Source organism: Solanum dulcamara, chromosome 7 (genome assembly GCF_947179165.1).
Source record: "Solanum dulcamara chromosome 7, daSolDulc1.2, whole genome shotgun sequence".
Taxonomy (NCBI): Eukaryota; Viridiplantae; Streptophyta; class Magnoliopsida; order Solanales; family Solanaceae; genus Solanum; species Solanum dulcamara.
The window spans coordinates 6,189,052-6,215,061 of NC_077243.1; the positions used below are offsets into that span (position 1 = coordinate 6,189,052).

General features: G+C 35.7%; 3 protein-coding genes across 5 annotated transcripts; 1 reads left to right on the forward strand and 2 right to left on the reverse strand.

Moving 5' to 3' along the window:
• Positions 1–190: 190 nt before the first annotated feature.
• LOC129895872 (uncharacterized) lies at positions 191–7,403 on the reverse strand. Of its 2 annotated transcripts, none has more exons than XM_055971649.1 (12): positions 7,153–7,403; positions 4,987–5,085; positions 4,642–4,749; positions 4,315–4,469; positions 4,147–4,235; positions 3,524–4,061; positions 3,010–3,120; positions 1,536–1,774; positions 1,366–1,448; positions 996–1,107; positions 831–905; positions 191–737 (listed from the first exon to the last, which is right to left on the reverse strand). In XM_055971649.1, exons 1-12 carry the CDS (start codon positions 7,164–7,166, stop codon positions 555–557), a joined length of 1,806 nt encoding a protein of 601 aa, XP_055827624.1. In that variant the 5' UTR covers positions 7,167–7,403; the 3' UTR covers positions 191–554. The 2 variants fall into 2 exon arrangements, with proteins under 2 accessions (XP_055827624.1, XP_055827623.1); XM_055971648.1 differs by having other exon boundaries at positions 4,642–4,754.
• A 2,762-nt stretch (positions 7,404–10,165) lies between these two features.
• On the forward strand, positions 10,166–14,902 carry LOC129895764 (microtubule-associated protein RP/EB family member 1B). The gene is made up of 8 exons (XM_055971527.1): positions 10,166–10,427; positions 11,916–11,984; positions 12,072–12,158; positions 12,703–12,809; positions 12,907–13,037; positions 13,110–13,186; positions 13,817–13,930; positions 14,526–14,902. Exons 1-8 carry the CDS (start codon positions 10,323–10,325, stop codon positions 14,631–14,633), a joined length of 798 nt encoding a protein of 265 aa, XP_055827502.1. The 5' UTR covers positions 10,166–10,322; the 3' UTR covers positions 14,634–14,902.
• A 966-nt stretch (positions 14,903–15,868) lies between these two features.
• On the reverse strand, positions 15,869–25,879 carry LOC129895763 (PH, RCC1 and FYVE domains-containing protein 1-like). Of its 2 annotated transcripts, none has more exons than XM_055971526.1 (10): positions 25,450–25,879; positions 24,717–24,857; positions 23,893–23,979; positions 23,274–23,363; positions 23,099–23,179; positions 21,844–22,038; positions 19,653–21,770; positions 18,718–18,864; positions 17,697–17,872; positions 15,869–16,327 (listed from the first exon to the last, which is right to left on the reverse strand). In XM_055971526.1, exons 2-9 carry the CDS (start codon positions 24,762–24,764, stop codon positions 17,789–17,791), a joined length of 2,850 nt encoding a protein of 949 aa, XP_055827501.1. In that variant the 5' UTR covers positions 24,765–24,857; positions 25,450–25,879; the 3' UTR covers positions 15,869–16,327; positions 17,697–17,788. The 2 variants fall into 2 exon arrangements, with proteins under 2 accessions (XP_055827501.1, XP_055827499.1); XM_055971524.1 differs by having other exon boundaries at positions 24,717–24,860.
• Between the last annotated feature and the right edge of the window lie 131 nt (positions 25,880–26,010).

Here is a 26,010-nt window from a genome sequence, read left to right on the forward strand (position 1 = left end):
ACACAGCAGTTTTAAGTGTTCACCAAAAAATTGGTTACACCACCTAAAGTTAGATATTGTTGTAGTTCAATTAGTTCAACTCGAAATCTTCTCTTTTTGATATTGCAAGCTTTAATCGAAGCTCGACACCACTCTTTTCCGACATTGCAAGGCTTTAATCGAACTTCGACTCAAACTCGAACCATAACCATTTGCTTTGGTACCAAATTTCCTTGCGATTGCCCATCTCTAAAAGAATAAAATACAAAAGTAGCTTACAGAAGGAAACACAAAATTTGCAACTCTAATTTTATCTTTGATGCACAGTCGTACGGTAAATGGTAGGCAGACAAATAATATAGCCCTCTGGAGCCTCAAAAATCAGATGATACTTTCTAAAACAAAGTCATCACGTCACAAAGCTTCTTCTCTCGGTAGTATCTTCTATCGAGTCGGTATGTGATGATATCTGAATCATTACGTCCATTTGGATCCGTTGCCATTCCCCGAGATTGTGCAGTTGTCCAAAATATGTATTGCATTCTCACAAAACTGGCTGAATTCTTGTTTGGAACTCACTCGCTCACGCCATCACTTCCTTCATGATCACTAATGTCACTAAAAGCCTCGGGTTCCTCGACATCTGGGATGCTTTCTGTTTCCATAGTAACTTCAGAACCCTCCTCGTCACTGTCATCATTATCTTCATATATGACGGGCTGTATGGCACCATCTTCATCATCACCATCATCAATAGTCTGCGAAACATAAATAAATTTGTCAAGATTCTGTTCGGAAGAGGTTGAGAGGGAGGATCTAATTGAGGGATTCACATTCCGCATTGTCCTTACCCCTGCGCAAAGCAATTCTAAGGAGCTTGATAGCTGAAGAGCTTGGTGGAGAGTTGAAAGTCTGGCATCAATAAGCTGCACAAACACCAACAAAGTACTTTTGGATACATTCTACCAGTTGCTCTAGGTACTCTTATCAACATACTGAAGAGTTACTCCCCTAACCTGATATAAAGAGTTGAGTGCAATCAAAGAGGATTCTTGAGACATTATTCCACTAGCGTGTTGGAGAAGCAAACTTCGCAGCCAAGGAAGGGCACACGCCAGTACAGCACCCCTGTCAAGAAAAAGTACCATAATAAACGTTTACTTATGACAACAGGGACTTGGAGAAGGCAGAAAGCTTTTCATTATATTGGTAGCATTGGACAATATGTTGACAGCAAATGACAATTTGAGCCACGCAATGAGTCTCATAATTAGCATCCACCTCTTTGGTGCAATCTAACTTGATATTCTTAAGGTAGTCAAATGCACAATTTGGAATACCATATAAAGGAACATCCACATTTATGAAATTCACAATCTCCTTTACCTTGACTGGATAATTGACAAGAGCGACTGTAAAAGCTTGAGAACATCTGAAGGATTTAAAAGAGAGACTGAATTTGCAATGACCTGCATAGTCAAGATACATCCCACTGATGAGGAAATAAAACATCAATCAGATGCTAGAACCCTGAAACAATTCAGTTGAAATATAACCTTCTCATCTTGTCTGTATAAGCAATCTATCAAAAGTGCTCGATCATCAGCATGAAGTGCTTGCTTAAGCAGAACATGAACTGAATCAGCACTTGGAGGCTTCGTTTGAGGAGCAGATTCCATATTCTTGTTGCTTTTATCTTCATTATTGTCTTCCAAATGGAGCATTGCGAGTTTTTCGCCCATGGTTGGTTCGCTAAGATCATCAATCTGAACTCCGTCAATAGGTTCACCATTACCTACATATCATCAGACAAAAAAGTCATTCTCTAGAAGGTAGTGAATGCTTTTCAAGTCTCAAATATTAAATGCCTCTTGTCGTAATGCTCAATACACAGAAACATCATGAAGATGACACAAAAAGGCCCACCCGCTAAAGAACAAAATTAAACGACCCCTTTCAAAGGGAATGAATAGGTTCTCAACTGAACACCAACGGATTGTTCAGGTACCAAACAATTCCTGAGGTCTAATCTACTGGAAGCAGTCTACTTGTAAATAATAGTCCTCACACAATGTCCATCTAGGAAGCCCTAAATGTCAAGATGCCCAAAATAATTATTATATCCAATTGCAAGTTTGAAGAACAGAAATTAATACAATGTTACCAATTTCAAAAAAGACCAGAAATTAATGTGCTTAATTTTTGTCAGGGGCACTACCTTGACATTTTAAGGTTTCCAAATTCAATAAATATCAGGATCAAATAAATTCACTTTTACATGTCATTTTTCAACATATCAAGAAAAACCAATTTTTTTTCATGTTTTACCCTCATCATTAATTACTTATTCACCAAATCACTTTGCAAGATCTAAGATTATACACCAATTATTATGATTATTGTGCTAAAATACTCATATTAATCATTGTTTCTCTAGGGGGATGCAAAGTCCAAAGTGGACAAGTAAAAGTGAACGGAAGAAGTATACTATTCCCAGACATAAACTCTCCCTTTTGCTAGTTAAAACTGAGAGCATGTTTGGATCGACTTATTTTAAGTAACTTATAAGTTGAAAACTACTTATAAGTTAAAAAAAAATTATGTAGGTGCAGCCCAACTTATTTTTTTTTGACTTATAAGCTGCTTAAATAAATTCATCCAAACAAACCCAATTATTTATTGGGGCTTATTTTAAGCACAAAATGACTTTAAGTTGGCCAGCCAAACACTCAAAAAAGTTGAAAACAGCTTATAAGTAACTTATAAGCCAATCCAAACGGGCTCTAAGCTTAACGATTAAGTTTGAAGTTGTGAAGCGATATCAAGTAAATGGACCAGTATAGATACTCTATATACTGAATTTTACTTTATTCTTAGTCATTCTCCTAATATATAAAGATTAGTCATTTGTGGTAGAGATCACTAATTAACGAATGCCTTGAAGAGCAATAGGTCCACTGGGGAGCCACCTAAGATACATATGTTGAAACTCAATATGAGCAAGGCAAAAAATCATGCAACATATCATACCATTATCTGTGATAGTCACTTCACCAGTGACATCCAGATCAGATGCTGGTCGTTTGTTTGTTACTTTGCTTCTCTGGATTAAGTTAGCACCTTCCACTTCCATATCTCCACCTGAAACAGACGGAGGAGCCATTAGAAAGATTATAAGGATAACTCAATTCTTGAAACTGTTCACATTATAAAATAAAAAATGTTCATTTATCATACACATGATGTATCAGTGCGTGTGATACATGAAATTCTCAAAAATCTTTGTTAAAACTAATAGAGTGATGTCTTCATAAGCAAAAAAGTTGGCACCTTTACAACTACTTTAATCTCTCACAGTGACTATTAGACCATCTAAAACATCAAGACAAGAATTCAAGTTTAAGAAAATGTAGCTCAGCACTGCCTGGCCAGTCAGGAGTACAAATGGAAGAGGGGAAGGGGGAGACAGTGACACAGAATTCTGTAAAGGAGTCTTGATTTTCACACAAGGAAACAGGAAAACATAAACTGCTATTAATAACACCTTTTTTGGCATGGCCGTTTTCTTGAACTGCAGAAACCTCTTTCTTGGTCTGGTCTCCTGCTGCTATGACGATATCCACCCCTGGACTTGAAATATCTACTGATGTAAACTCTGGAGATTCAGCAGAGCCAAAAGCAATCAAGGCTCTCAAATGTGCATCTCTATCTAAAGCATGCAATCTGGCAGCAATTACAGGCACAAGATTCTTTTTAGCTCTTCTAACTCTCTCATCTGTTTCCCCTTTGCTGGCTTTTACAGTGATCTTAATTGGCTTTGCAGCTTCATCAGTGACGGACTTAAAGTTCCAAACATAACAAACACCCTTCTCTGATGTTGCAAGGACAACCATACCATCTTCTCCCTTGCAATTATTCCTACATTCAACCATTACAGGAGGACGCTTCATTGAAACAACATGCCCATAATCTGCAGCCCTTTTCCCAAAATCAAGTTTCCAAACTTGAAGTTGTTTCTCAGCAAACCCCGCAGTAACAGCATATTGGGCATCGTTAGATAGCCAAATATGTTGTGCAGCAGCCTGTTGTAGCAGCTTTATATATTTATGGATCTTTGTAAACTTGAAATAACATCACATAATGAAGAAAGAACTTAAGACAGCTTACAGAATCAGGAGAAAACTTCAGCAACTCTTTCCCGCTTTCTGGACTTAGAAATCGCAACTTATCACTGGCCACAGCTATAATTTTCTCGTCTTCACAGTGAAGAATAAGGAAGTCAAATAAAAGTACTTAAAGTAAAAAAGAAATTTAAGACATAAGTTGGATACAAACCAGTTGAATGAGCTACTGAGGAAATGGGCTTCTTTGACACTTTGAACTCTTTGATGACTTCTCCAGTTTCGGAGTTGATCTCAAGTACTAAACCATTCACAGCAACAGCATTAATCCTACGACCTTTGCCAACAAAAAACAGACCAGCAGCTCCGCTGCATTCAAAAGCAAGATATTTCTTATTTACACTTTTTACCCCTTTTTGGTGATAATAAAAGCATCCATCATTCAAGTAAGGGCGTTCATTACTGTCTATGTGTTTCTTGACAAGTACTTCTCCATCCAACATAAAGAGCAAAAGTGCCTTCTGTCAAAAAAATAGCATACCTAGGAAGTGCTTCATCTTTTCTCCACCTTATCAATTTAGCGGATATGTCAACTGCTAAAACACTTCCGTCATCTGAGCCAAGAGCTACTAATAGACATTGTTCTTTTCTGCGCTAAAAATTCAAAACAAAAAGATACCACATAGTTGTGAGATGAAAAAACAGCCTAACGAAGTGACACTATTATCATAAGTGTTACAGCGATCAATGAGTCCATTGACTAAATATTCAAATTCACACAGAGAGGTGGAGAGATCAGATCTTGTTCAAAAAACTTTGGCTGATCTTTTTACCACTACATCACTGCAATAATCAAAGGCGCTTTTTTCAATATTCTTTGTCATACCTTGTTTCCAACAATACAGCATGCCATGAAAGAAAAACTGCCTCCAGAATTCTCCAGTCTCCACTGACCAAATAGGCTTCCACTACTTGTGTTCCAAACCTGAAGAAAATGCAACAATTAGTCACCAAATATGTAATAAGTAAAGCAAAAGTATACAAACACAAGCTACCTGATAAAAAAAGAATACAAACACAAGGTAATAGCAACGCAGAGTGGTAACAATTATAGAAAAACAAAATTGCTGGCATAGTAATAAGCAACTTACCAGTAACTCTTCTCACTAACTTGACTCCGTAACTCTCGAATGGAAATATGACATAAATGGAAACCAAAAAGCATACAGAAAATTGAATAATGGAATCACACGTGAACCTGATCTAATCTTGATAACGGTTCAACTGCTTTACTTTTTTTTGATAAGGATGGTGAACTTCTTTACTTCATACTTTTCAAAGCTAATTTACACTTTAAGACTGTTCCACTTCAAGAAATTGCAATACACAGTAGCTTTCAATATAAAAGTCAGGTTTTGAGAACTCCAATGATAGAATACAGTATTTCTTTTAGAAATGGAATAGCTTTCTTCTTAGTTTCTTTTCTCTACGTGTTAATGGGATAAAACAGTGTTGTTGTGACAGAAGAAGCTGATTTTGACCTGTTGACACGATATCTGATACAATCTCTCTGTTCCAGATTATGTGACCCTATTTCCTTTCAGTTTGTCCCAAAAGAATGACCTCTTCTCAGAGTTTGGAAACAATTTAACTTAAAATTTCCGTTTACCCCTAAAGACAAGTTTTTATAGCACACAAATATTATGACATGCTTAAGACCACAAGGTTCGAAAATCTTATAGCCCGCGAATTAATGACATGTTTAGTACCACAAATTTCAAAGATAATTCTTTACTCTTGAACTTTGATCCCAATCAAATAGGTTCACATAAATAAGAACGGGCAAAGTACATTGAATGCTTTACAAACATATTACATTTGTAGAGATTTTCCTACTTCATATTCTTGTCTATCTATGTTTTAACAGAGAGCATGCAATACCCTACGTAAGTGGTGCTCTGAGATATAAATATTTACATGATGACTTAAACTCCTTTTTTACAAGGTTACATGAAGACTAAAACACTTCAGTCACTTAAATGTCTAGGGAGAATCGTATTATCTTGTCATGTACTTGCATAATAACCTACGTAAAGATTTTGGAGCACTGGCTTGCAACTAAGATTTGGAAAATGGTTGTTTTCTCTTCCTTCATTAGCTATAAGTTGTTCGTTCTACCATTTCTTCACTGTTAAAAAATCTTTCATGTTTCCTGGCTTCTTATCACATTCTGCTGAATATAGTACTTTTTGCATCAGATAAAGAACGAGTAGGCTAAACATGCTAGATGTGGTCCAGCAATATCTTATTTGAGTGAGCCATCAACTCTTGTCATCCTTTGTCTATTGTTCAAATCTTTGACAATATGAAATGTTCAACTATGTATCCTCAAGTCATGTAAAATATCTGCTTATTGCTTTCTACATAACTTAGTCAACCAATCATAAGAAAGTCATTTACAACACTATTTCCAGCCAAGAAAGCAAATATTCTTCTTGTGTTAACAAAATCTCTTCAGATAGTATGACGATTGAGTTCGGGTACGACTAGATATTATAATATTTTTGGTGATAAATAGATAGTGAAGACATCTGAGTTGCAAAAAAGAGGACTGATAATAGGCAGCTGTTGATAGAAACAAACTGACAGAATTGCTATAATGTCATCAAATGATGTGAATAAGTATGAACATGCTATAGAGCACAAAAGACTATATAGTGGAACCATTTTTCTAATATAGTCCCATAGGTATCTAGAGGGAACCCCTCCATAATGCAGTACTATTCATACATATATATACTCTAAAATATTCAACTAATCAGCTTCTTAATCTATATGAATAAACCAAACCTCTCCAACCCATAGATATTCTAAAAACACAAATATCAGCATAGTAAAGCAAATAGTTACAAATAAAAAACTCTCATTTTTTCACTCAAACTTCATAGTTTTCAAGTCTATTGGGCAATTAAGTCAATATGCGAAAACAATAAATTCCCACAAGTAGAACAAACTCAGCTGGCTCGTTCAATTGCAAATTAAGAGAACTTACTCTAACAGTTCCATCGGGAGACAATACGGCGAGATATTCACCGCCGCTAGTGAATGATGTAACTAGCGATTTTAGCTTCTCCCTCGCCATGTCAAAAATGGCCACACAAAGATAACAACAGAATCTGAGTATCAGTGGCGACTCCGCGTAAACGGAGAGGGAAGAAGCACAGCACGCTAGAGAAATAGACAGACAAATTGATTTTGAGGGAGAAGAGGGCGCTGCAGAAACAAGAGAAAGGGAGGAGCAAACTCCGCAGAGAGGGTTTTGGCAAGATTTAACGCAATAAAAAAGTGATTCATATTTGGGCTCTAATTTTTGTCACATTTGGATTTGGGCTTGGACCGGCCTAGTTGCAAGGATATCCATCTTTTCTCTGATTTAGGCAGATGTTCATTTTTTAGGTCATTATTACAATTTTGTCCCTATTTTAAAATTTAGTCTTCGAAAAATTAACTTTTGAATAATGTTAGATTTAAGTCCAATGTTTACTCATATATTGCTCAATCTTATAGATAAAATATTAGAATATGTCTAAAATTTGTAATAACTTTTTAGATTGTGGTATAACATTTTCTCATAAAGTTTTCAATTTGATCAAAAAGAATCTTTAGAAAGTGATTTTATTAATACATAAATTACAAAAATAAATTTAAAAAGGGTCATATTACAAACCAATTGTATCAAAAGGGGAAAATAGGGATAAATTTCACCTACTAATGTTCCTTCTTTAGTATTCTCTTCATTTTCTTCTTCTTTTCTAATGGCTTAAAGGTAGAATATAACCATTGAATTTCATGACACAAGGCTAATCAACTTTGAACTATATTCGAACATAATATCCTGAAGTTTAAATGGAAAAAAAAAACAGAACTTCAAAACACTAAAAATAAAAATGATGAAATTTGAATTGGAAAATTGAACTCGAGAATACAATATCCTAAAGTTTTTAACTAAATTAATTGAACTTAAGAACACAATGCTATGAAAGTTTTAAACTGAAAATGAAGAAGCGGAGAAGAACAAAAAGCAATATCTGCATTATTTAAATTATATCTAATTGTTAAATAATTTCCAACTGTTGGGTAAGATTTAAATAACGATCTTAAAAGTGGCTACCTCGGGCTCTTTCCACATCCCCGTCCTTTCTAACTGGGCCAAATACTTCTTTTATAATAAATAAAAAAAGATAGGTGAAAACCCCAAATTGTAATTTGGATTTTGATCAACATATGTTCATATGAACACACCTAAGAAGGAAGAACACCACGACTATTCTCGATTATAACATCAATATACATACGAGTTAAAAACACGAATCCATCAATGTGATCGTTAACTAGCCAAAATCATTGGTAGAAAGTAAACTACATTATCACAAATTGACTCACCCCTAACATCAAGAATAGATTAAGCAGTTTATGTATATCTATATCACAAATATCGTGTGTTAATTGTCCTTCGTTGATCAAAAAAAAAACCTTAATGAATTTATAAATTATATAAGTTCTCTCACCAAATAGGTTGATCTTTTTAACTAAGCAAATCCAGTCTCGACCAAAAGGGTGCTAGGATGGTGGCTTAGATCGAAGAAATAGTGTTGGGCTTCATGAACAACAAGGTCGTTGGTCTTCGAGCAGGGGGAAATATTTATTACGTGTCAATTTTTCCTTACTAATTATATTAAACGAGAAGGGAAAGTTACACATTTAGCCATTCAACCAAAAATATTTACCTAGCCAATGTACATATATTATACGTTAATGATGCACATATTAATCGACTCTCTCACCTAATAGATTACTTATTTGAATTGTGATCTGATATTCAGTGTACACACAACAACTTTTGTTTTATTTATTTGCATGGAGAGACAAAACTAGACAAGGCATATATTTCATTAATTCTCTCACCTAACTGAAATTTATTTTGCTTTGTCAACTAGACAATGCCCTTGAGCAGCATATTTATTTTTTCAGCAGAAAATGAAATCTTAACATAGTAGTGACCATGCAGAAGCTACTAACTAGTGTTCTTTTCTTTCCAATAATGGAAGATGATGGTGACAAAGTCAATTGGGACCTCAAACTTAAGAAAATGGACAATTGGCAACTGCTCAAAACCAAACACGAAATTGACAAAAAAACTTACTTCCTGCAGTCCGCTCTCACGTTCTTTCTATAAAATATCGGAGTATATCATAAAAGCAAACGATTCTTTTCCCCAAAACCAGTATACAAGCAAGAACCCTCCTTTTCTTTTACACTTGATTGGATGGTTGTTACTCACTATTCTATCCATCCCATTTTAATTGTCATAATAAAGTTTTATCAATTCTTTAAAAAACATTAATTAAAAGTATTATTTGACTAATATACCTTTTATTAATTTTTTAATCTTTATCTATTTATGTGCCTCTTAATTCTAGAATAATTAATGATAGGGTAAAATTGGAAAATATAATTAATTTTTTCTTGATTGTTTAAATTGACAAGTATTTTGGGACAACTATTTTTAATATACGTGACAACTAATATGAGACAGAGGAAATAGTATTTATTGTTTGCGTTATGTCATATTATTTTGATGAATATAATATTAAAATATATTATATAATTTTATATCAATAATTTGAAGGATAAACCTATCAAAAAAATAAAGTACATAATAGAATTATTATAAAAAAATAGATTATTAGCCAATAAAATAAGGTTACAAAAATACAAACAATACGTTCACAACAAATCATCGCCACATCAAATAAAAATGAGAGGAGAGTTGAATTCATTTTTCTTTTTAGCACCCCTTCCTTCTTTTATGTGAATCAAAGTTTGAATAATAACCTCGTAGAGTTGAATTCACACGCTTGCTTGCATCTCTAATTTCATGAAGATTTAATGGAGTTAAATAGTTAGTTAGGCACTTACCACTATGGGCTATGGGTTAGGCTAACAAAATCCAAATAAATAAAACGGAACGGCTATATTAAATATTGTGTTATTTGAAATACAAAATCCCTTCCTTTACGCTCTCTCTCTCTTCAATGTAGTATATAAATAGTACTCCTATATCTCTCTTCTTCTCATTCCATGTATGTGAGTTGCTTTATTTTTCTTTTTTCTATATAAAGCCATTCATCTGCTTTCTTAAAGGTTGAAAGAAGAAGAAGGATGGCGAATATAGGGATAATGGATAGTGCCTATTTTGTTGGGAGGAATGAGCTATTGACATGGATCAATGCCAGGCTGCAGCTCAATCTCACCCGCGTTGAAGAGGTATCATGCCCCCATTTCTTGATTGTCTTTCGTGTTTTGCGTTGTCTTTCTATATCTCTGAATTTCAAGGATTTTCTGGTATAGAATTTCTTAATCTGTTCCGGTTTGTGAGTTGTTTGATTTTTCAATTAATTTTTCTGTCGGTTTCTCGGTAAAGTATGAAATGCTTTAATTTTCTCGAGGAATTGTGCATTTCCTTGAAGTTTCCCCTTCATTGTGTTATACGAGCCCATGAGAATTGGATGTTACGGTGTAAATGAGCAAATTAGACATTGATATTCATATGGCGAACTCAGTTAGTTTGGTTGAGGCATTCTTATTGTTATTGTTGTTGTAATTTTTTGGCTGCTTTTTTTGCGAAATTTTCCTCAATTGATCTTTAAAGTTCGCATCCTTTACATTTTTATAGCTGTGAGTTCAGCGAGATTCATTGTTTGGGAATTTTGGTACCCGAATTGGACATAGCTGTAGAATCCTTTTATATTGGGTGTGGTTGATTTGATAATTCAATATTTACTCCAGGATGTTGTTTCTATAAGTTTTCATGCTGCTGGTCTATGACAATGATACTAAATTATGAAGCCTCTGTAATTATTTAATTGATTTTCCGTTATCTTAGTTCTCAACGTAGCATATTTCAAGATAAATGCCTGTTAATGTTACTGGTGTAAAAGTTAAGAGGAGTGGCAGGTTTCTCTACTTCAAAGGGTTTATTTGGCACTCGTCACTAGGGTAAAGTGCAACGGAATTCTTTTGAATTATAATCCCAAGTATTACATTTATATTCAACCTAAATTGGTGTTAATGATCTGTTTGATCGTTGTAAAGACCCAGTTGTTGAAGAAAGAAACAGGAATAACATGCTGATGAATGGGGTAGAATTATATTACTTCTAGTATGATTAATAAACAGTTTAATACAGAATGTGAAAGGTCCATATTATCTTGCTGCTGTTTTATCATGTAAAACAATTATTTACTTTTCGTTTCTGGTGGGGAAATTTGCTTTTGGTATGTTCGTATGAAATCATGGAGTATCCAATCAAAATGAGATGGACAAGTAAATTTCACTGAGAAGCTCAGGACATTGAGCAATGTATGACCGACATGGTCTAGTCATACAAAAGATATATCAAATTTTTCTAGTAGGAAGATATGGATCTTAAAACAGATTAAATTTGGTGTTCACATTCTCCTTTCAAATTTATGTTACTAGATAAGCAAATGCCTATGTGATTTATCTATGAAGTGGGGTTGGGCTAGTATCATAATTTGCTTTAAAGGTTCTAGTTGCATCTTTTTTGTAGTGAGTGGAAAAGATTAGCCAACATTTTAGCAACCTTCATATGTTTCAGTTATTTAACTTAGTAAGTATTACATATTATACAGTATAGTAAGCATGAATGATAATTACCTTTTGAAATGTTGATGATTTTGTTTCTCTTCTAATGTTTTATAACATATTTGAATTACAAATTTATTATGTTAGGCTGCATCTGGGGCTGTGCAGTGTCAGATGATGGACATGACCTATCCTGGAGCTGTTCCAATGCACAAGGTGATTGCTGCATATGATGTTCTGGTGGTCCTATCGTGACATGTTTGATTTGCTGTAGCATCTTTTATCGACCATATTTGGTTGCAGGTTAACTTTGATGCAAAGACTGAATATGACATGATCCAAAACTACAAAGTGCTGCAAGATGTTTTTAGCAAGCTAAAAATTGACAAGGTAACTTACGAAACACATTTCAAGTTTTTTGTGGATCTTTTTACTGAGAAAGTTTGGCTCCCTTCTTTCTTCCAAATGCAAACCTCTCAGGGCATGTCATATGAAGTGGGGCTTAAATCTTTCAACATACTTGTCTCATCTAGTTTTTACTTTTCTGTATTTAGCACTTTGGATCTGTGATGGAGCTTATCTTATATTACAAATAATAATAACAATAAAACAGATTATTATTTTTTTGTGTTGGTGGGTTATAGCAAGTACCTGGTGGAATAGTCGAGGCGCGAGCAAGTTGGTCCAAACACCACCGTCTTAAAAAAACAAATAGAGAATTTTTTAGAAAATATTCAGACATACTAGTTCAATGCTGATTTTGAGGAATGGTTCCTTTGAGATTTTCCCTCCTGTATTACCTGCACAACTACCTTTTTAACCAAGTATTCAGCCATCAATGATCAGCCTCGGTGAAACAAAATAACCTGCTGTGGAGAGGAACCAGATGATTCTTTTTGATAAAATTTACAGTTGGTTTCCATTCTGCTTGCAGCATATTGAAGTTAACAGGCTTGTTAAGGGTCGTCCTTTGGATAATTTGGAGTTTCTGCAATGGCTGAAGCGTTATTGTGAGTCTGTAAATGGTGGTATTATGAATGAGTATGTGCTTCTTCTAACATACTTGAGTGTTTTGTTTCTTCTAAATCTCGGACGCCAGATACTCATTAGTTGTCTCTCCTTTGTTGTAATTGTGCAGGAACTATAATCCTCTGGATCGTAGAAGTAAGGTTGGGAGGGAACGAAATGTGAAGGGTTCTCAGAGATCTGCAAAGTCACTCCAAACTAACAACAGTCATTACCTAGGGGAAGGCATTACTAAGATTACAGGTGAGCGACACTGATATTTTCCTTATCTATTCTTGGTTAGTATTACTTTTCTTAAACTATGTTTTTGACTAGGAATAAAACAAGGAAGGTCTAGTCCAGTAATGGGTGGGGTTAATTCTTCAACGGAGATTCAGGCTTTGTCAAAGGAGGTAATAGTCTTATATTTGTGTGAAGTTGGATGTTTCAAAACCTATTGCTTAGCATTCAGCAGATTGATTGAGTGAATGAATAATTGTCTCTTCTAATTTTCAAGCATTATTAAGCTCAATTTAAGCTGGCTTAGTCAATCACAGTACTTGTTTCTGTATGGTCAAAGATACTCCTATTCTGACAGGATCTTGCAGAACTTTTTGGACTGCCAAACCACACCAAAATGTAGAACATTCGAGGCTTAAGATATGGTTTTAAAGGATCACATCTGCTGCTGTTGTTTTTTTTCTTCTTTCTTTTCGACATTAGGTTCGGTTTTTGACAGGAGCCTTCAAGTTTGGTTATAGATGGTATGACAGCATAAGGATATGTCAAGATTTGATTAATTCTCAGGTTTAGAGAATCCTTAACTTGTCCGAACAGATGAATTTGAGTAGTGGAATGAAAAAGCCCGAAATGGAGGGGAATGGATATTCCGGATTCTCATAACAGATCCCAATTAGACAGGGATTGTGGTAGTTGTTACGGAGTATTATTGTTTTTCTTTGCTTTCTGTGATAAGTGTCCACTGTTTTGGTTGCCTGGTAGTACTTCAAATGCTTATTGACACTCGTATCTTAACCATCCAGGTTACAGATCTCAAGCTCTCTGTTGACCACTTGGAGAAAGAAAGAGATTTTTATTTTGCGAAGTTACGAGATATTGAGATTCTCTGTCAGACTCCAGACTTAGAAGATGTCCCGGTAAGTTCTTCTCTCCTCTATAGCGTGACTTTCTTGTGCATGTCTAACTGATAACAAACAAACATCTCTGAGAAGGATCAGCATATATGTGATTGTACCATGTGCCGCTTATTGGGCTAAAGGGACTTTATTGCCTCCCTTCTATTACATAACCACTGATATTTTCGAACCCCTAAACCCAGCCCCTCTCTAGCTTACAAATACTGCACCAGTTGCATGTGTCATGGATTTCCTTCATTAATGTTTTTTAATTTTCAAATGTATAACATGGTAAGGAGAGTATTTATATGCAGTAGTTCATTTTACTTTGCTTTGTTCTGAATTATACTGGCTATAGAAAGAGTTGCAGAGAAATTATTTGCCCCTCTTTCTGCTCTTTTTCCCCATTGTTTAAACATTTGCTTTGGCATCATGTATGATACTTTAGGAATTTCCATTTCAGTGATTGTGCGTTGATTGGCAATTATGTTTAAGCATAATGCTGAATACACTGCTCCTTCTGTATCTCACAGTTAGAGCAAAGTTTCTTCATTCTGTCATTAACGTGTGTTACGAGTCATCTAATCAATGGTGTTGGTATTATTGCATTTCACAGATGGCTATGGCAGTTAAAAAGATATTATATGCTGCTGATGCAAGAGAATCAGCTTTGGCCGAAGCTCAAGAAGTTCTAAGTCACTCTGTGGATGGAAGTAAAAGCTGAACTAGAAGTGGAATATGATAAGAATTGCGAGAAGTATTTTCTTAAATGTAGAGGTTACTGGTTCATCTTTGGTGAAATGTTGCTAAACTTCTGCTGTGTACATCCATGTTTTTTTTTTTTGGCTTTGGAAAAAGTGTCTCTCTAATGTGTACTTGATGGAGATATCTCCAGTGAAGCGAAATTTGTATTTCAATTTTGAGAGACCAGATTAGTCAACTTTAATTGAAAGAGTGCCATGAAGGTTCTCTCACATCTTCCACAAATCAAAAGTTTCTTCTATTTTAAAGCCTTGTCATATATTTATACGTTACTACAACTTCAGACCTATAAACCAAAACTATCAGTGTAGCTAGTTGAATTGTTATATCATCTTCAGCTGCAAAAAGAATTTCCTATGTAAAGAACTTGGGAATGGGCATAAAGCTTAAAACAAAAGGCACTCATTGCCATTACACTGATGCTTGTTATCATGTGATTCCACATGAAATTCTGACAGCCCTGCATACACGATAAAAAGGGGAAAAGTAGACACATATTAGCAAGATTAATAAAATATTACTGATTGAACAAGACTCTCCTCTCCTCACCATTATGCTAATGTTTATTGAGAAAGGGGCTAATGTTATGGCATAATGGTACAAGCATCTTTGCCTGATGTGCCAGAGAGTGGTGCATAATGAATACGTATTTTTATTATCGTCGTTCATGGCCATGCCGGTTAAGGAACAAGTTTAAAGGTGAGGGTAGTGATTGGAAAGAAGCAAGATGAGCGGATGCATTTGGAAAGTGAGTTGAGGGATAAAAAACAGTCGAGAAAAACAATAAATCTTGAAGAGAATGCTAAGCTTCCGCAGGTAACAACATAGAAAAAGATTAATGTGAATCCAATTCACTTCTTCTGCATATAACAAAATTTAAGTATGCCATCTTACATATATTCCTAGTTGATTCAACTACACCTAAGTACTTAAAAGAATAAACCCAGGTTGCACTCAGAATTCTTTTTGCTCCAAAAGAAATGTAGCTTTAAGATTGTCAAAACTCAATTGTAAGGGGTCCTTTCTTCTATTTTTCTTTTGGCATATTGATATAAGTAACATTTACATCATTAAATGGTATATCAAGTTTAGCCTCAAAGATGCCGACGGCTAAAATGAAGTGCAGTGGGTTAACAACTCGAGAAACTGCCAATTCTCCTGGAATAAGTTGCTATTATGTATTTGATCAGAATACTGTAGTGTTAAAAACTTTTATTCTACAGTAACATTATCAAAATTGACAAAATCTAGATCCTCCGATCAACGTCAAACAAACCAAAAAAATCCCAGTACTTCTTTACACAGTTGGGAGAAAGAGAACCGCATGAAGTGGGTAAGCATAGGTACTTCAACAGCTCAATGAATTCAAACGAGGAAGAACATATCACAGCCTGTTGATTATTATCATGAATTTCATTTTCCTTTCACCTACTCATCATAGAAACAGCAGCCTTCCGTTCATCCTAATGTGTACTATGGATATTAGCTCCACTCTATATGCAAAATTGAATGTACACTTTCCGATAGAGAGACATCTTCGTTAGTATCAAACCTTTGTACCAGTAATAAGACTCTTTCCCTTGAACCAGTTGGCGTGCATCTCATCGTTCTCAGATTTTCATGAGTAATAAACTTCCAGACATTGATGACACCCAACTGCACATGCACAGAGATGCAGATAACTTCCATTAAAATGTTATTTGGAATAACAAATTTTTCGTCAAATAGTTATCTGCTACTTGTGATTTCACATGATGCAATTGAATACTGATGTGATCCTTTCATTTACGATGGGGAACATCAAAAAAAAACTTAGGGTCACTTCTGCATCATAGCAAGCCGGAGGAGAATCCTCATATTGATGCAATAGGCCCATCATTCATTTCAAAATGCAGAAAACTCATATTGATTTAAACAACAGATGACTGGAACAATGAATAATAGAAACATTGGCAAACAGACAAATAAACAGGAACAAGCTACAAATTAGATGTGGGCTAGTGGAAAGATGATTATTTGGGATGGACATAATTAACTGAAGTAAATATCCTGATTTAAGAATATTTAGAGTCAGATTATGTCTAATATCGCGAGTGAGTGTCAACCACATGGCAGCATGGACATGTATCAACTGTATGATAGGAATACTATGTCACTTGGTCTATAGTTCTAACAAGAGATTTATCAAAAATAGCTTCTCTCGGAAACCTCATGCACCAGGAGGGGTTTATCTTTAGCAGATTTTTTGTTCTTGATTAGAGAAGATGGTGCGAGTTTGTTTTTTGTTAAACAAATTACTTTTCTTTCATTTTCATAAAGAAGGAAGAATTCAATTCTCTCAAATATGGTTAGCTTGAGCTAAGGTTACAACACTTGCTGCTTTTGGCTTGGGCTAGAATGAACAATACCCTAAAGGTCAATACTCACTAGAATCAGCTTGAAGTTCCTTTTGGCCAGAAATCGGATCAACATAAATCTATGTTCGGGTCAACGCACCTTCCCCTTGAACAAAAGTATAGGAAAAGTAACATGTAAAGCTATATTCCAGAAATTACATTGCATAGAATTTCTATAGATCAAAGAAGCTGCCACTTACACTAGACCACCCCCGCCCTCCGGCACCACCACATACACCTACTCACTTTGGTTAAGAATGACTTGAATAATACGTACATTTCCACATTAATACATCTAGTACCTTTCTTAAAAGATCATGGAATATATATATATATATATATATATATATAGAGAGAGAGAGAGAGAGAGAGAACAATCGCCCCATTATGAAGAAGCAATTAGGTACAAACGTATCACCTTATCTTCTTAAAGAACTCCATTTATTTATTTGATGATTAATTTTAAAGTTCGTGTCAATCATAAGTCAGTAGGAGCATGAAAAGGCATCAATGCTTACCCCAAGCAAACTCTATCCAGATTGTAACTGATCATTTTTTTTCCCAAAGCATAATTTACCCCTCACAGACACAAAAGTTAAATGGAATAAATAAGTAATCTCGAAACCTACCATAAATCTTCAGTGATCTGCAGAAAAGTGCAAAAAGAAAAGGAGTATGATGAAATCCTAGCTGGTTGGTTTACTCCTTCCTGAAACAAGGTTCAAGGCACTGTAGGTATCATCGTCGAATGGATCAGATGTTCTGCAGAACCATCCTGAGGTGCTCTTGCAGTGTTGCCCTTTACCTAGCAGAGGATCCAAAAAACACAAGAATAAGAACACTTCAATGAATAGCAGTTACAGCCGGGAATAAGGATAGAGTCCTAAGGGGGATGAAAGTTGTCCCAAGTGTAAAGTAAGTCCTCTCTGGATTGAATAACAGCAGAAGCTAAGAACTGCTCCTGAATTTTGAAAAAAATAATTCCAGATGCAGGCTTAAGAAGGTGTTTTCCGAAGTCAATGAGCACTCGGGCACGTTACACATGCATGCTAGTATATCTTATATCCCTCAAACATATCTCTAATTATCTTTGCAATTTGTAATCACAACCTATTTTGTTGAAGTATCTTGATATAAAAAATTATGGGGCTAAGCTGCAACGATTGTATTTCCATTCTCCACTCAAAGAAGATAATATTATAAAAAAGGAAAAATTAGCTTCAGTAGAGTAACTGAACTGGATATAATCTAGTACCTTTCTTACCAGTTCTAATAGTTGTGATTATTATTTCTGTTAGGCACTTATTCATTTTCACATTTATTGATTCCACATTCTCTTACATAGATCTTTTTGTTTCTCCTTTCTTCTTTCTCCCTGCTAAGTCAAAAGCTAAAACTATTTATCAGGTACTTAATTGACTTAGCTTCTATCAAAGTTTTTGGGCTAGACTTTGGACAGGTAAAAGAAGCAGCTGGATGTATCGATAAACAATTAACAACTGAATTATGATTTATTTGTAAACAAGAGAATTTCCACAGGAAATTTTGAATTTCCAAATCTATTTGATAATTAGTATATACACGTTTTCAATTAACTGCGGAATATATTTAACTATTTAAGGATGTAATATATCAAACAAAAGGGTCTACCTGCGTCATTAGAGATTTGATGACTTCCTTAGCAGCATTATTTTTGTCTGTTTCCATTCTAGCCTCTTCAGTTTTCTCTTGTAGTTGCATTGATTTTTTCTCAAGCTCAGCCTCTAAGAATAGGGATCTCTGGGTAAGAATCTCTACCTGCACGGGGTATATCTCAGGTGCTTTAGAGCACATACAGATCAACTTATACCACAAATTTCTCTGTTTGAAAGGATAAGTAAAACTGCATATGAATAAATTAGTTAACTATAACTTTTAAGCTCACTGCTATTTCTAATAAGTTGGTTCTTGGACTATTTCAAGAAAATCCTTTGCAAGACAAGTACCAGTATCTAGTGCAATAAGAAGCTATGCCATATTAGAAAACCACAGTAACACAATCTTTCTCAATGGACAGTAGGATATTGTGCATGAAAAAACTATTTTGGACCAATCAGGATAAACTAAACCAAAGTTTTGTCTTGATACTGTTATCATCCGTTATCCTGTTGTTCCAACCATTGTAAAAATGTTTCCACAATTAGAAGGATTGTATGAAAAAGACATCATCCAAATATCTATTGACTTCTCTTAGGAGTAAATGATATATACCTGCAGTGTGAGAATTGAAGTACAAGAATAGTTGGATTATTAGTTAAGTGGTGTAGAACTTAATGCTTTGAGGAGAATATACAACATCTATCGTTTGTAAAATACAAATGCATGCAGAGCTTATATATCTGGTGCAAGGAATACAGATTAGAAGATCTTTTTGTGAATTTTTGGACTCTGAAGCAAACTTTGTAATGAAGTCTTTGTAATACTTCTTTGTACTTTTTTGCAGTACCTTCTTGGTACTAGCTTTAATAAACTTACGCTTACTTTATCGGGAAAAAAAAAGAATGCAGCAACAAAGAGGCTTGGCAAAAACTCTTGGCAATTTTTACCTGCTCCTTCAATATTGAAATTTCCTTTTTCAGACTTTCACTTGTTTGATTTGAATCATCAAGATCCACTTCGTGATTTGCTTGTGCAGAAAAAGCAGATCTCAGTGACACAGAATAAGATGAACTTGATTCAAAAGAAGCAGGAGAACCAGCTTGAGAATGACTTGTTGATCCAACAAAAGAAACAGACAATTTCTCAGGGCAGCTAGAAAAAGACATCAATGGGCTTGATGTTTGAGATACTTCACTCTGAGTATTGCCATTAGGAATTGGAGAGACATTGTCAGAGTTTGAATCTTGCTTTTGGTTCTTTCTAAAATGTTGATCGTCAGACCGTCTGAGTGAATTGAATGAAGACAGCCTAGAGAGAAGGCCTTTTTGTTTGGAAGGTGAGGTCTCTTTCCTCCTTTCTCCAGTATTCTTCTGTAAGCTTCCAATAGTGGCCTTCGGTGGTAGACAAGTCAATCCAATATCCAAGCCCTTGTTCAATTTAGTAAAACAATCTTCACACACACGATAAGGTTTGTTCATTTTTGGAGCCAAAGAAGCTCTTACAGATCTTTTACTGGTGCATACTTTGCAAAAGACAAGCCCACAGTTGTAGCAGTTATGACGTTTTCGTCTAAGATTAAATGGACTCTGGCATCCAGCACATATGGAATTATAAGCAACAGACACTTCTCTGTGTAAACAAATGGCAGCAGTAAAATTATTTCCACAGACCACATCCTTTACTTTTTTTGCTTTCAGCGCTTCAACCAGTGTAGGAGTGTTCCTATCATGATTGTCCCCATGTCCTAGCTGTCCATTTCCTCCCTTTCCCCACGTGTAAAGCTCAGAGTTAGAGCTCAGGGACACAACATGGAAAGAGCCACAAGCTATTTCTTCAATGAAACAATTTGTAATTTTTCCTTGAACACGACAAGGAAACTTCCCAGTACTTCCAGGAATTCCTAGTTGCCCATAATCAGCTTTCCCCATTGTATATACTTGCCCTAATGTTGTCAGAGCAACTGTAATACTATGGCCACAGGCTACTCTACTGAAGTTAATGCCATCCAACTGTACAATGTTGCATGGAGTGAGTCTAGAAGCATTATCGTTGTGTCCAAGTTGTCCGTCATCCCCATTTCCCCAGGTGAAAAGCTTCCAAGGTGGGGAATTACAAGAGCCGGAATCGTCATAAGAGAGCTCTACCACAGCTGCAGTGTGCCAATGCCCACATGCCACTCTAACTGTTCTTTGTCCTTGTAGAGTTTCAACTTCCCTAGGAATACCAATGCTACTACGATCCCCATGACCTAGAGCACCAAATGTTCCATCACCAAAAGTAAAAAGCTGGCCAACTGATGTTATAACAGCTGAATGCCAAGGACCACAAGAGACATACGAGACATGCTTACCAACCAAAGGACCCCTTACTTTTTTGGGGATCCAGTGACTGATTCCAGTATCATGCCCAAGGAGGCCAAAGTTAAAGGTACCCTCACCCCATGTATAGAGATCTCCACTGATTGTTGTGGCACAAGTATGATAATCTCCGCATGCTGCTGATGTAACATTCAACCCACAGAGAGTGTCAATAAGTTTTGGGCTAGAAATGTCAGATTCTACTCCATGCCCTAGTCTGCCACTTAACCCCTCTCCCCAACTAAAAATCTCTCCTTGCTTTGTGATTAGTACGGCATGTCTGCTCCCACAAGCAACATATTGAGCATCAAGTAGTAATGCTGATTCCAAGGTCCTTGGCAAAGGTGCATCCCTTCTTGCAGCTTCAAATTTTCCAAGTCCACACATCCCACCAACAAGCAGGCCATCACCAATTCCTTCTCCCCACATTAAAATGTCACAAAGGGTATCAGTATTTGCGAAAGATCCCTGGCTAGATGAACTAATGGCACTGGAGAAACTAATTTGGATAGTATCGGCAGAGCTTTGCCCAATTTCATCATCTAAGTTTCCATATGATCTTGAGTTGAGGGAACTAGCAGCAAACTCTCTATGGGAAGAACATTTTGCGGCTGAATTATAAAGTAAATAGTCAGAGAAAGCTCTTTCTAATCTCTTTTTTGGAGGACTCTGAGATGGAACTGAACCCAATAGATTTTTCTTTGGGTCCTGTCATGAGAACAAAAAGGGAGTCAAGACCATAAATCAATCAACTTAATGATAAAAGCATCATAGTGAGTACCTCATAGGGTGTACTGCTGCTTCCACTACTACTTGACAAAGTAGAGTGAGAACTTCGTTGTGTCACAGAAGTTGAACCATCAGAATATGCTGCATCATGTCTTATATCGCTTGTCCACTTTTGACAGTTAACCCGAGATATTAAGGCCTTGAGAGCAACAAACCAAACTTCTGCCTCTTCCTTATCTTTGCAGATCTGCCAAAGGGTTCAGTTTGTTGATTCTATCATCTAAAGATATACAATTCTTCTAGAATTCTCCATTTTGTATTAATAGCAATGGTCTACTACAATCACCATATTCTGGATCATCCTATTTTCTTAACTCTGCTAGTCCATATACTTTGGAAGTACATAACAAATGCTTTAATGATGATCTTTGTGGCAACCATATCTAACCTGTAATGAACATTAACTTTTTGCGAGGACAGAGGTTCATATTATCCTACTTCATTAACCCATTTAATCTCTGGAATTTAAAGAATCTCACTCAATAGGAAGGACACAAGCATTTGCATCTCTATAATATCAGTGAAGTTATGATATGCAAGTACAAAGATATCCACTTTCATAAATGTTGCATTTTAAGCAAAGAAATGAGCAGTTACTATAAATCTACAATATATTATTCCTGAAGCAAGCATATGACTCAAAGTGCATATATTATGAAAAAACAGATGAACTGTACACTGTGCCACAAATGTTCATGGTCTATGCCTAAGGCAAAGTAATAGCAAAGATACCCATTCCTTTAAAGCATGAAGACTAGCTAGCTGTTGACCAATATAGAAAGTGACTCCTATCTGCAATTACGCATAAAGATACAATATCCAATGTTCTGCCATCTCCTCATTCTACTTGCATAAGTTATTTCATAGATTTACATTTTACTAAAATAAAAAAGCAACTAAGGTATGAAATAAAAATGCATAGCTAGCATTTTTAACCTCAACAGAGAGTCAATTTATTAACTGTGGAAGGCATTCAAAATGCTTTCTGTTAATCAATCAATTAACAGTGGCTCAAACCTCAGGTCCATATATATCATCCCAATAATAAAAAATTTCTCTTAAGAACAAAAGATTGGGGGTTATCTAAATCTCACACTTCCCCGTGCATAGGTAATTAGTCATATCTAACTGTTTGATGATTATTTTCTCATCAAAAAGAAATATATGAATGAAGGAATTCCATTTTCTGCAAGTACTGAAACTTAGAAGGGAATGTAAAGTGCTCTATGACTGTAAGTATTACTTACCAAATCCAAGGAACTTTTGCCATATAGAAGTGAAAATGACTGATATTCTTTCTCAGGTCTAGGAAACCGCTGAAAATTTGCCTGCAATATTCATTTGAGATAAAAATATATCAGTCACACAATACCACTTAGTATGAAGTTTGGTGTGCATGATATTGGTAACATAAGATCTTACAGTTCGTTGACCAGGAATAATCCTTGAAACCTGACTCAATTGAAGCTGTTTCTCCTCCTTTTCAACATACCATATCAGTCTTGTTTCATCCTGAAATTAGTCCAACAGAAACAGTTCACGGACGAAAATTTCAGAATGGATTACAAAACCTCAGAGGAATAACCCTTATTTGAAGAAGAGAAATAGGACCCTTCTGTGTAAAAGATTCTGCGTGTGTGTGGGGAAGGGGGGGGAGGGGGGAGAAGAAGCAGAACAAAGAAAGAAGCATAGAGCTGGCCTGGTGCCAGGGATGCTCTAAACATCCTTCTTACATAGAGCTGGCCTGGTGCCTGGGATGCTCTAAACATCCTTCTTACCAAGTTCCAACACTTTATCTTCAACTCAATCCTCTCTTTTGGCATGAGAAAGATATCACAGTATAGGTCAAGCAATTACACCAAGCAACCATGTAGCTTGAACAAAAGAAATATCAAATTGAAAGTGTAGAGCTTTCCCTAACCTACGGTTTAAGGATTGAAAACTCAGCCACCTTTATTTCACCATCAGTTTAATATAAGTTGACGAAAAAAATAAGCAAAAAGATTGGGAAATAATGAACAATCTAATGCAAAGTTCATACGGTAGAAAGACGAAAAGGGCAGAACTTTGGCTTTCCTCTGCATCCATACTTCAGTAGGTATGATCCTCTTTTTAAGGCTGTAATGGCCTGCAAGTTGCAAAAACAAGGATCTGTAGGTTGAAGATAACAAACGACTCATTTATAAAAAATTTAACGTATCAGCAATACCTCAAATCAATAATCTTGATTTGTACGATTATTATGAGAATATATGAATTTTCCACTATTTAACAAGGGAAACTTAAAGGTCCAAATCTTAGTTTCTGGAGTTCTAAAGTAGAACAGGGAAAGAAGTCTGTTCAAAAGAGTGAACATGGGATCCATGTAACTATTTGTGCAGTATAATATAACTGAAAATTTTCTGCTAAAATCATTTTAGAATTGAACTGAAAAGGAAAGGTCTATATACTGCATGAAACAAAGGAATTATATATTTTGCTAATGCTGGAGTGGGAAGACAGACTACAACTAAAATTTAGTGCAAATTTATAAGCTCCTTTTATCTGAAATTCCACACCAAGAAAATATATGCTAAAATATGGCACTCCCAGACTCACCCCACTTAGTGGGATTTCACTGAGTATGTTGTTGTTGTTGACTAAATGATACAAATATTTATAGTGTTATTTCGGAATAAGAAGCCAACTTTCTCATAATGGTGGTGAGAGCTTTTCTGTTCTCACAAAAGACTTATTCCTGGAGGAAAAGGAAATTTACCAAGCACAATGTGGAGCTGTTACAGTGAAACTAATTGTTTGCCCTTCTTCAATATCTGCTCCATTCTTAAGCAGCAAAGAAAAGAAAAGTTAAGCAATAAACATCACCTGTTCCACATTCCTCTCTCCAAGACTGTTCCTCTGTAGGTTGTTCATTAAGCTGTTATATGAACTCTAGCACTTTGATCATGACAATACCAAAGATCTGGTAGCTGGCAAAAGAGCCCCCATGGTTCCTCCATAGGAAGACTTCTACGTACAAGAGAGTAAGGATACTAATATCATACAAACTATTTCAGAAGAACCTCAATAAACATGAATAAGCATAAAATAAGGAAAATGGTTTTGGGAAGCATCTCAACACGAACTATTAAGAAATGACAATTTTCCTACAAAACAGAGACATGGTAAAAAAATGATTTAAGATTATTTTCCACTACTAGTGTCAGCTTATCAAACAAATTAGTTGCATCAAGTACATTTAAGCAAAATATCCTAGCATGTAGCAATTACACCTAAAATCTAAGCAAAACCTCCTTGAATATCCAGAACTACTGTTCATGACAGCATCCCGCCCTATTTAATACTCAACAACACAACTCCCTAACTATAATCGCGAATACATATCAATATCACGTAAAAACATTCTACCAAAGAAAAAAACATATACCTATATTTTCCGTTCAAAATTCAGCAGAAAAACAGCATTAAAACCAACAAGGAACTAGGGTTTAGGCCAATGTGAACCAATTTACACACGTTTTGAACAGCATCTATTTAACAGAGAACACAGCGCTAATTTAGTTCATGAAATTCAAGGAAAATGAAGAAGGAAACTTACAGTTTGTGCTTCCACTAAGATCTATACATAGCACTCACTGTCAGCCGAGGTCAATTCGGCTCCGCAATCGAACGAACAGAGGAAATACGAACGGATTACAGAAGAGTAGATTTTCGATTCGACAGCTGAAGCGAAGCCTCAGTAGATTTCTCTGTAAGCAAAATTTATCGGATCGAAAGGTGTGGAAGGGAAATGAGAATTTGGCAGAGAGCTTGATGAGGAAATTAGTGTGGTTTTTCCTCTCTCCTTATGCTGTGAGCAGTACGTAAGTAATTTTGCTTGCGTGTGATGGAAATGAAATATATACGTAGCGGGGAATTCTTTTCTTTTTGGTTGTTCAATTGTGAAATTATACTTTGTTGGTGCCACGTAGTCAACGAAACCTGAATCTGTTGCGGCAAGGAAGTGGGGTACTACTGTTACCAGGGACCTTTTCTGTTTCTCCACAGTCTTGTCTCCAATCAACTAACTTCCCGCCACTTTATTCCCACCTGGGTTTGTAATCTACCTTTTCGTTTCTTTTTCTTGCATCATCACAGTATTCTCTCGATTTAAAAAAGA

What these genes read in the sequence shown, in the direction of transcription:
- LOC129895872 (XM_055971648.1), bottom strand. Translation starts at nt 7,242, where the DNA reads ATGGCGAGGGAGAAGCTAAAATCGCTAGTTACATCATTCACTAGCGGC. An exon ending in CTCAGTAGCTCATTCAACTG is followed by an intron (nt 4,236 to 4,314) that starts GTTTGTATCCAA and finishes TTCACTGTGAAG; the next exon opens with ACGAGAAAATTATAGCTGTG. An exon ending in TTGTCAATTATCCAGTCAAG is followed by an intron (nt 1,108 to 1,365) that starts GTAAAGGAGATT and finishes TTTTCTTGACAG; the next exon opens with GGGTGCTGTACTGGCGTGTG.
- LOC129895763 (XM_055971526.1), bottom strand. Translation starts at nt 24,764, where the DNA reads ATGAACAACCTACAGAGGAACAGTCTTGGAGAGAGGAATGTGGAACAG. An exon ending in GAGAGAGGAATGTGGAACAG is followed by an intron (nt 23,980 to 24,716) that starts GTGATGTTTATT and finishes TGCAACTTGCAG; the next exon opens with GCCATTACAGCCTTAAAAAG. An exon ending in TCAAATCTCTAATGACGCAG is followed by an intron (nt 17,873 to 18,717) that starts GTAGACCCTTTT and finishes ATCCTCTGCTAG; the next exon opens with GTAAAGGGCAACACTGCAAG.
- LOC129895764 (XM_055971527.1), top strand. Translation starts at nt 10,323, where the DNA reads ATGGCGAATATAGGGATAATGGATAGTGCCTATTTTGTTGGGAGGAAT. An exon ending in AATGGTGGTATTATGAATGA is followed by an intron (nt 12,810 to 12,906) that starts GTATGTGCTTCT and finishes GTAATTGTGCAG; the next exon opens with GAACTATAATCCTCTGGATC. An exon ending in AGGCATTACTAAGATTACAG is followed by an intron (nt 13,038 to 13,109) that starts GTGAGCGACACT and finishes GTTTTTGACTAG; the next exon opens with GAATAAAACAAGGAAGGTCT.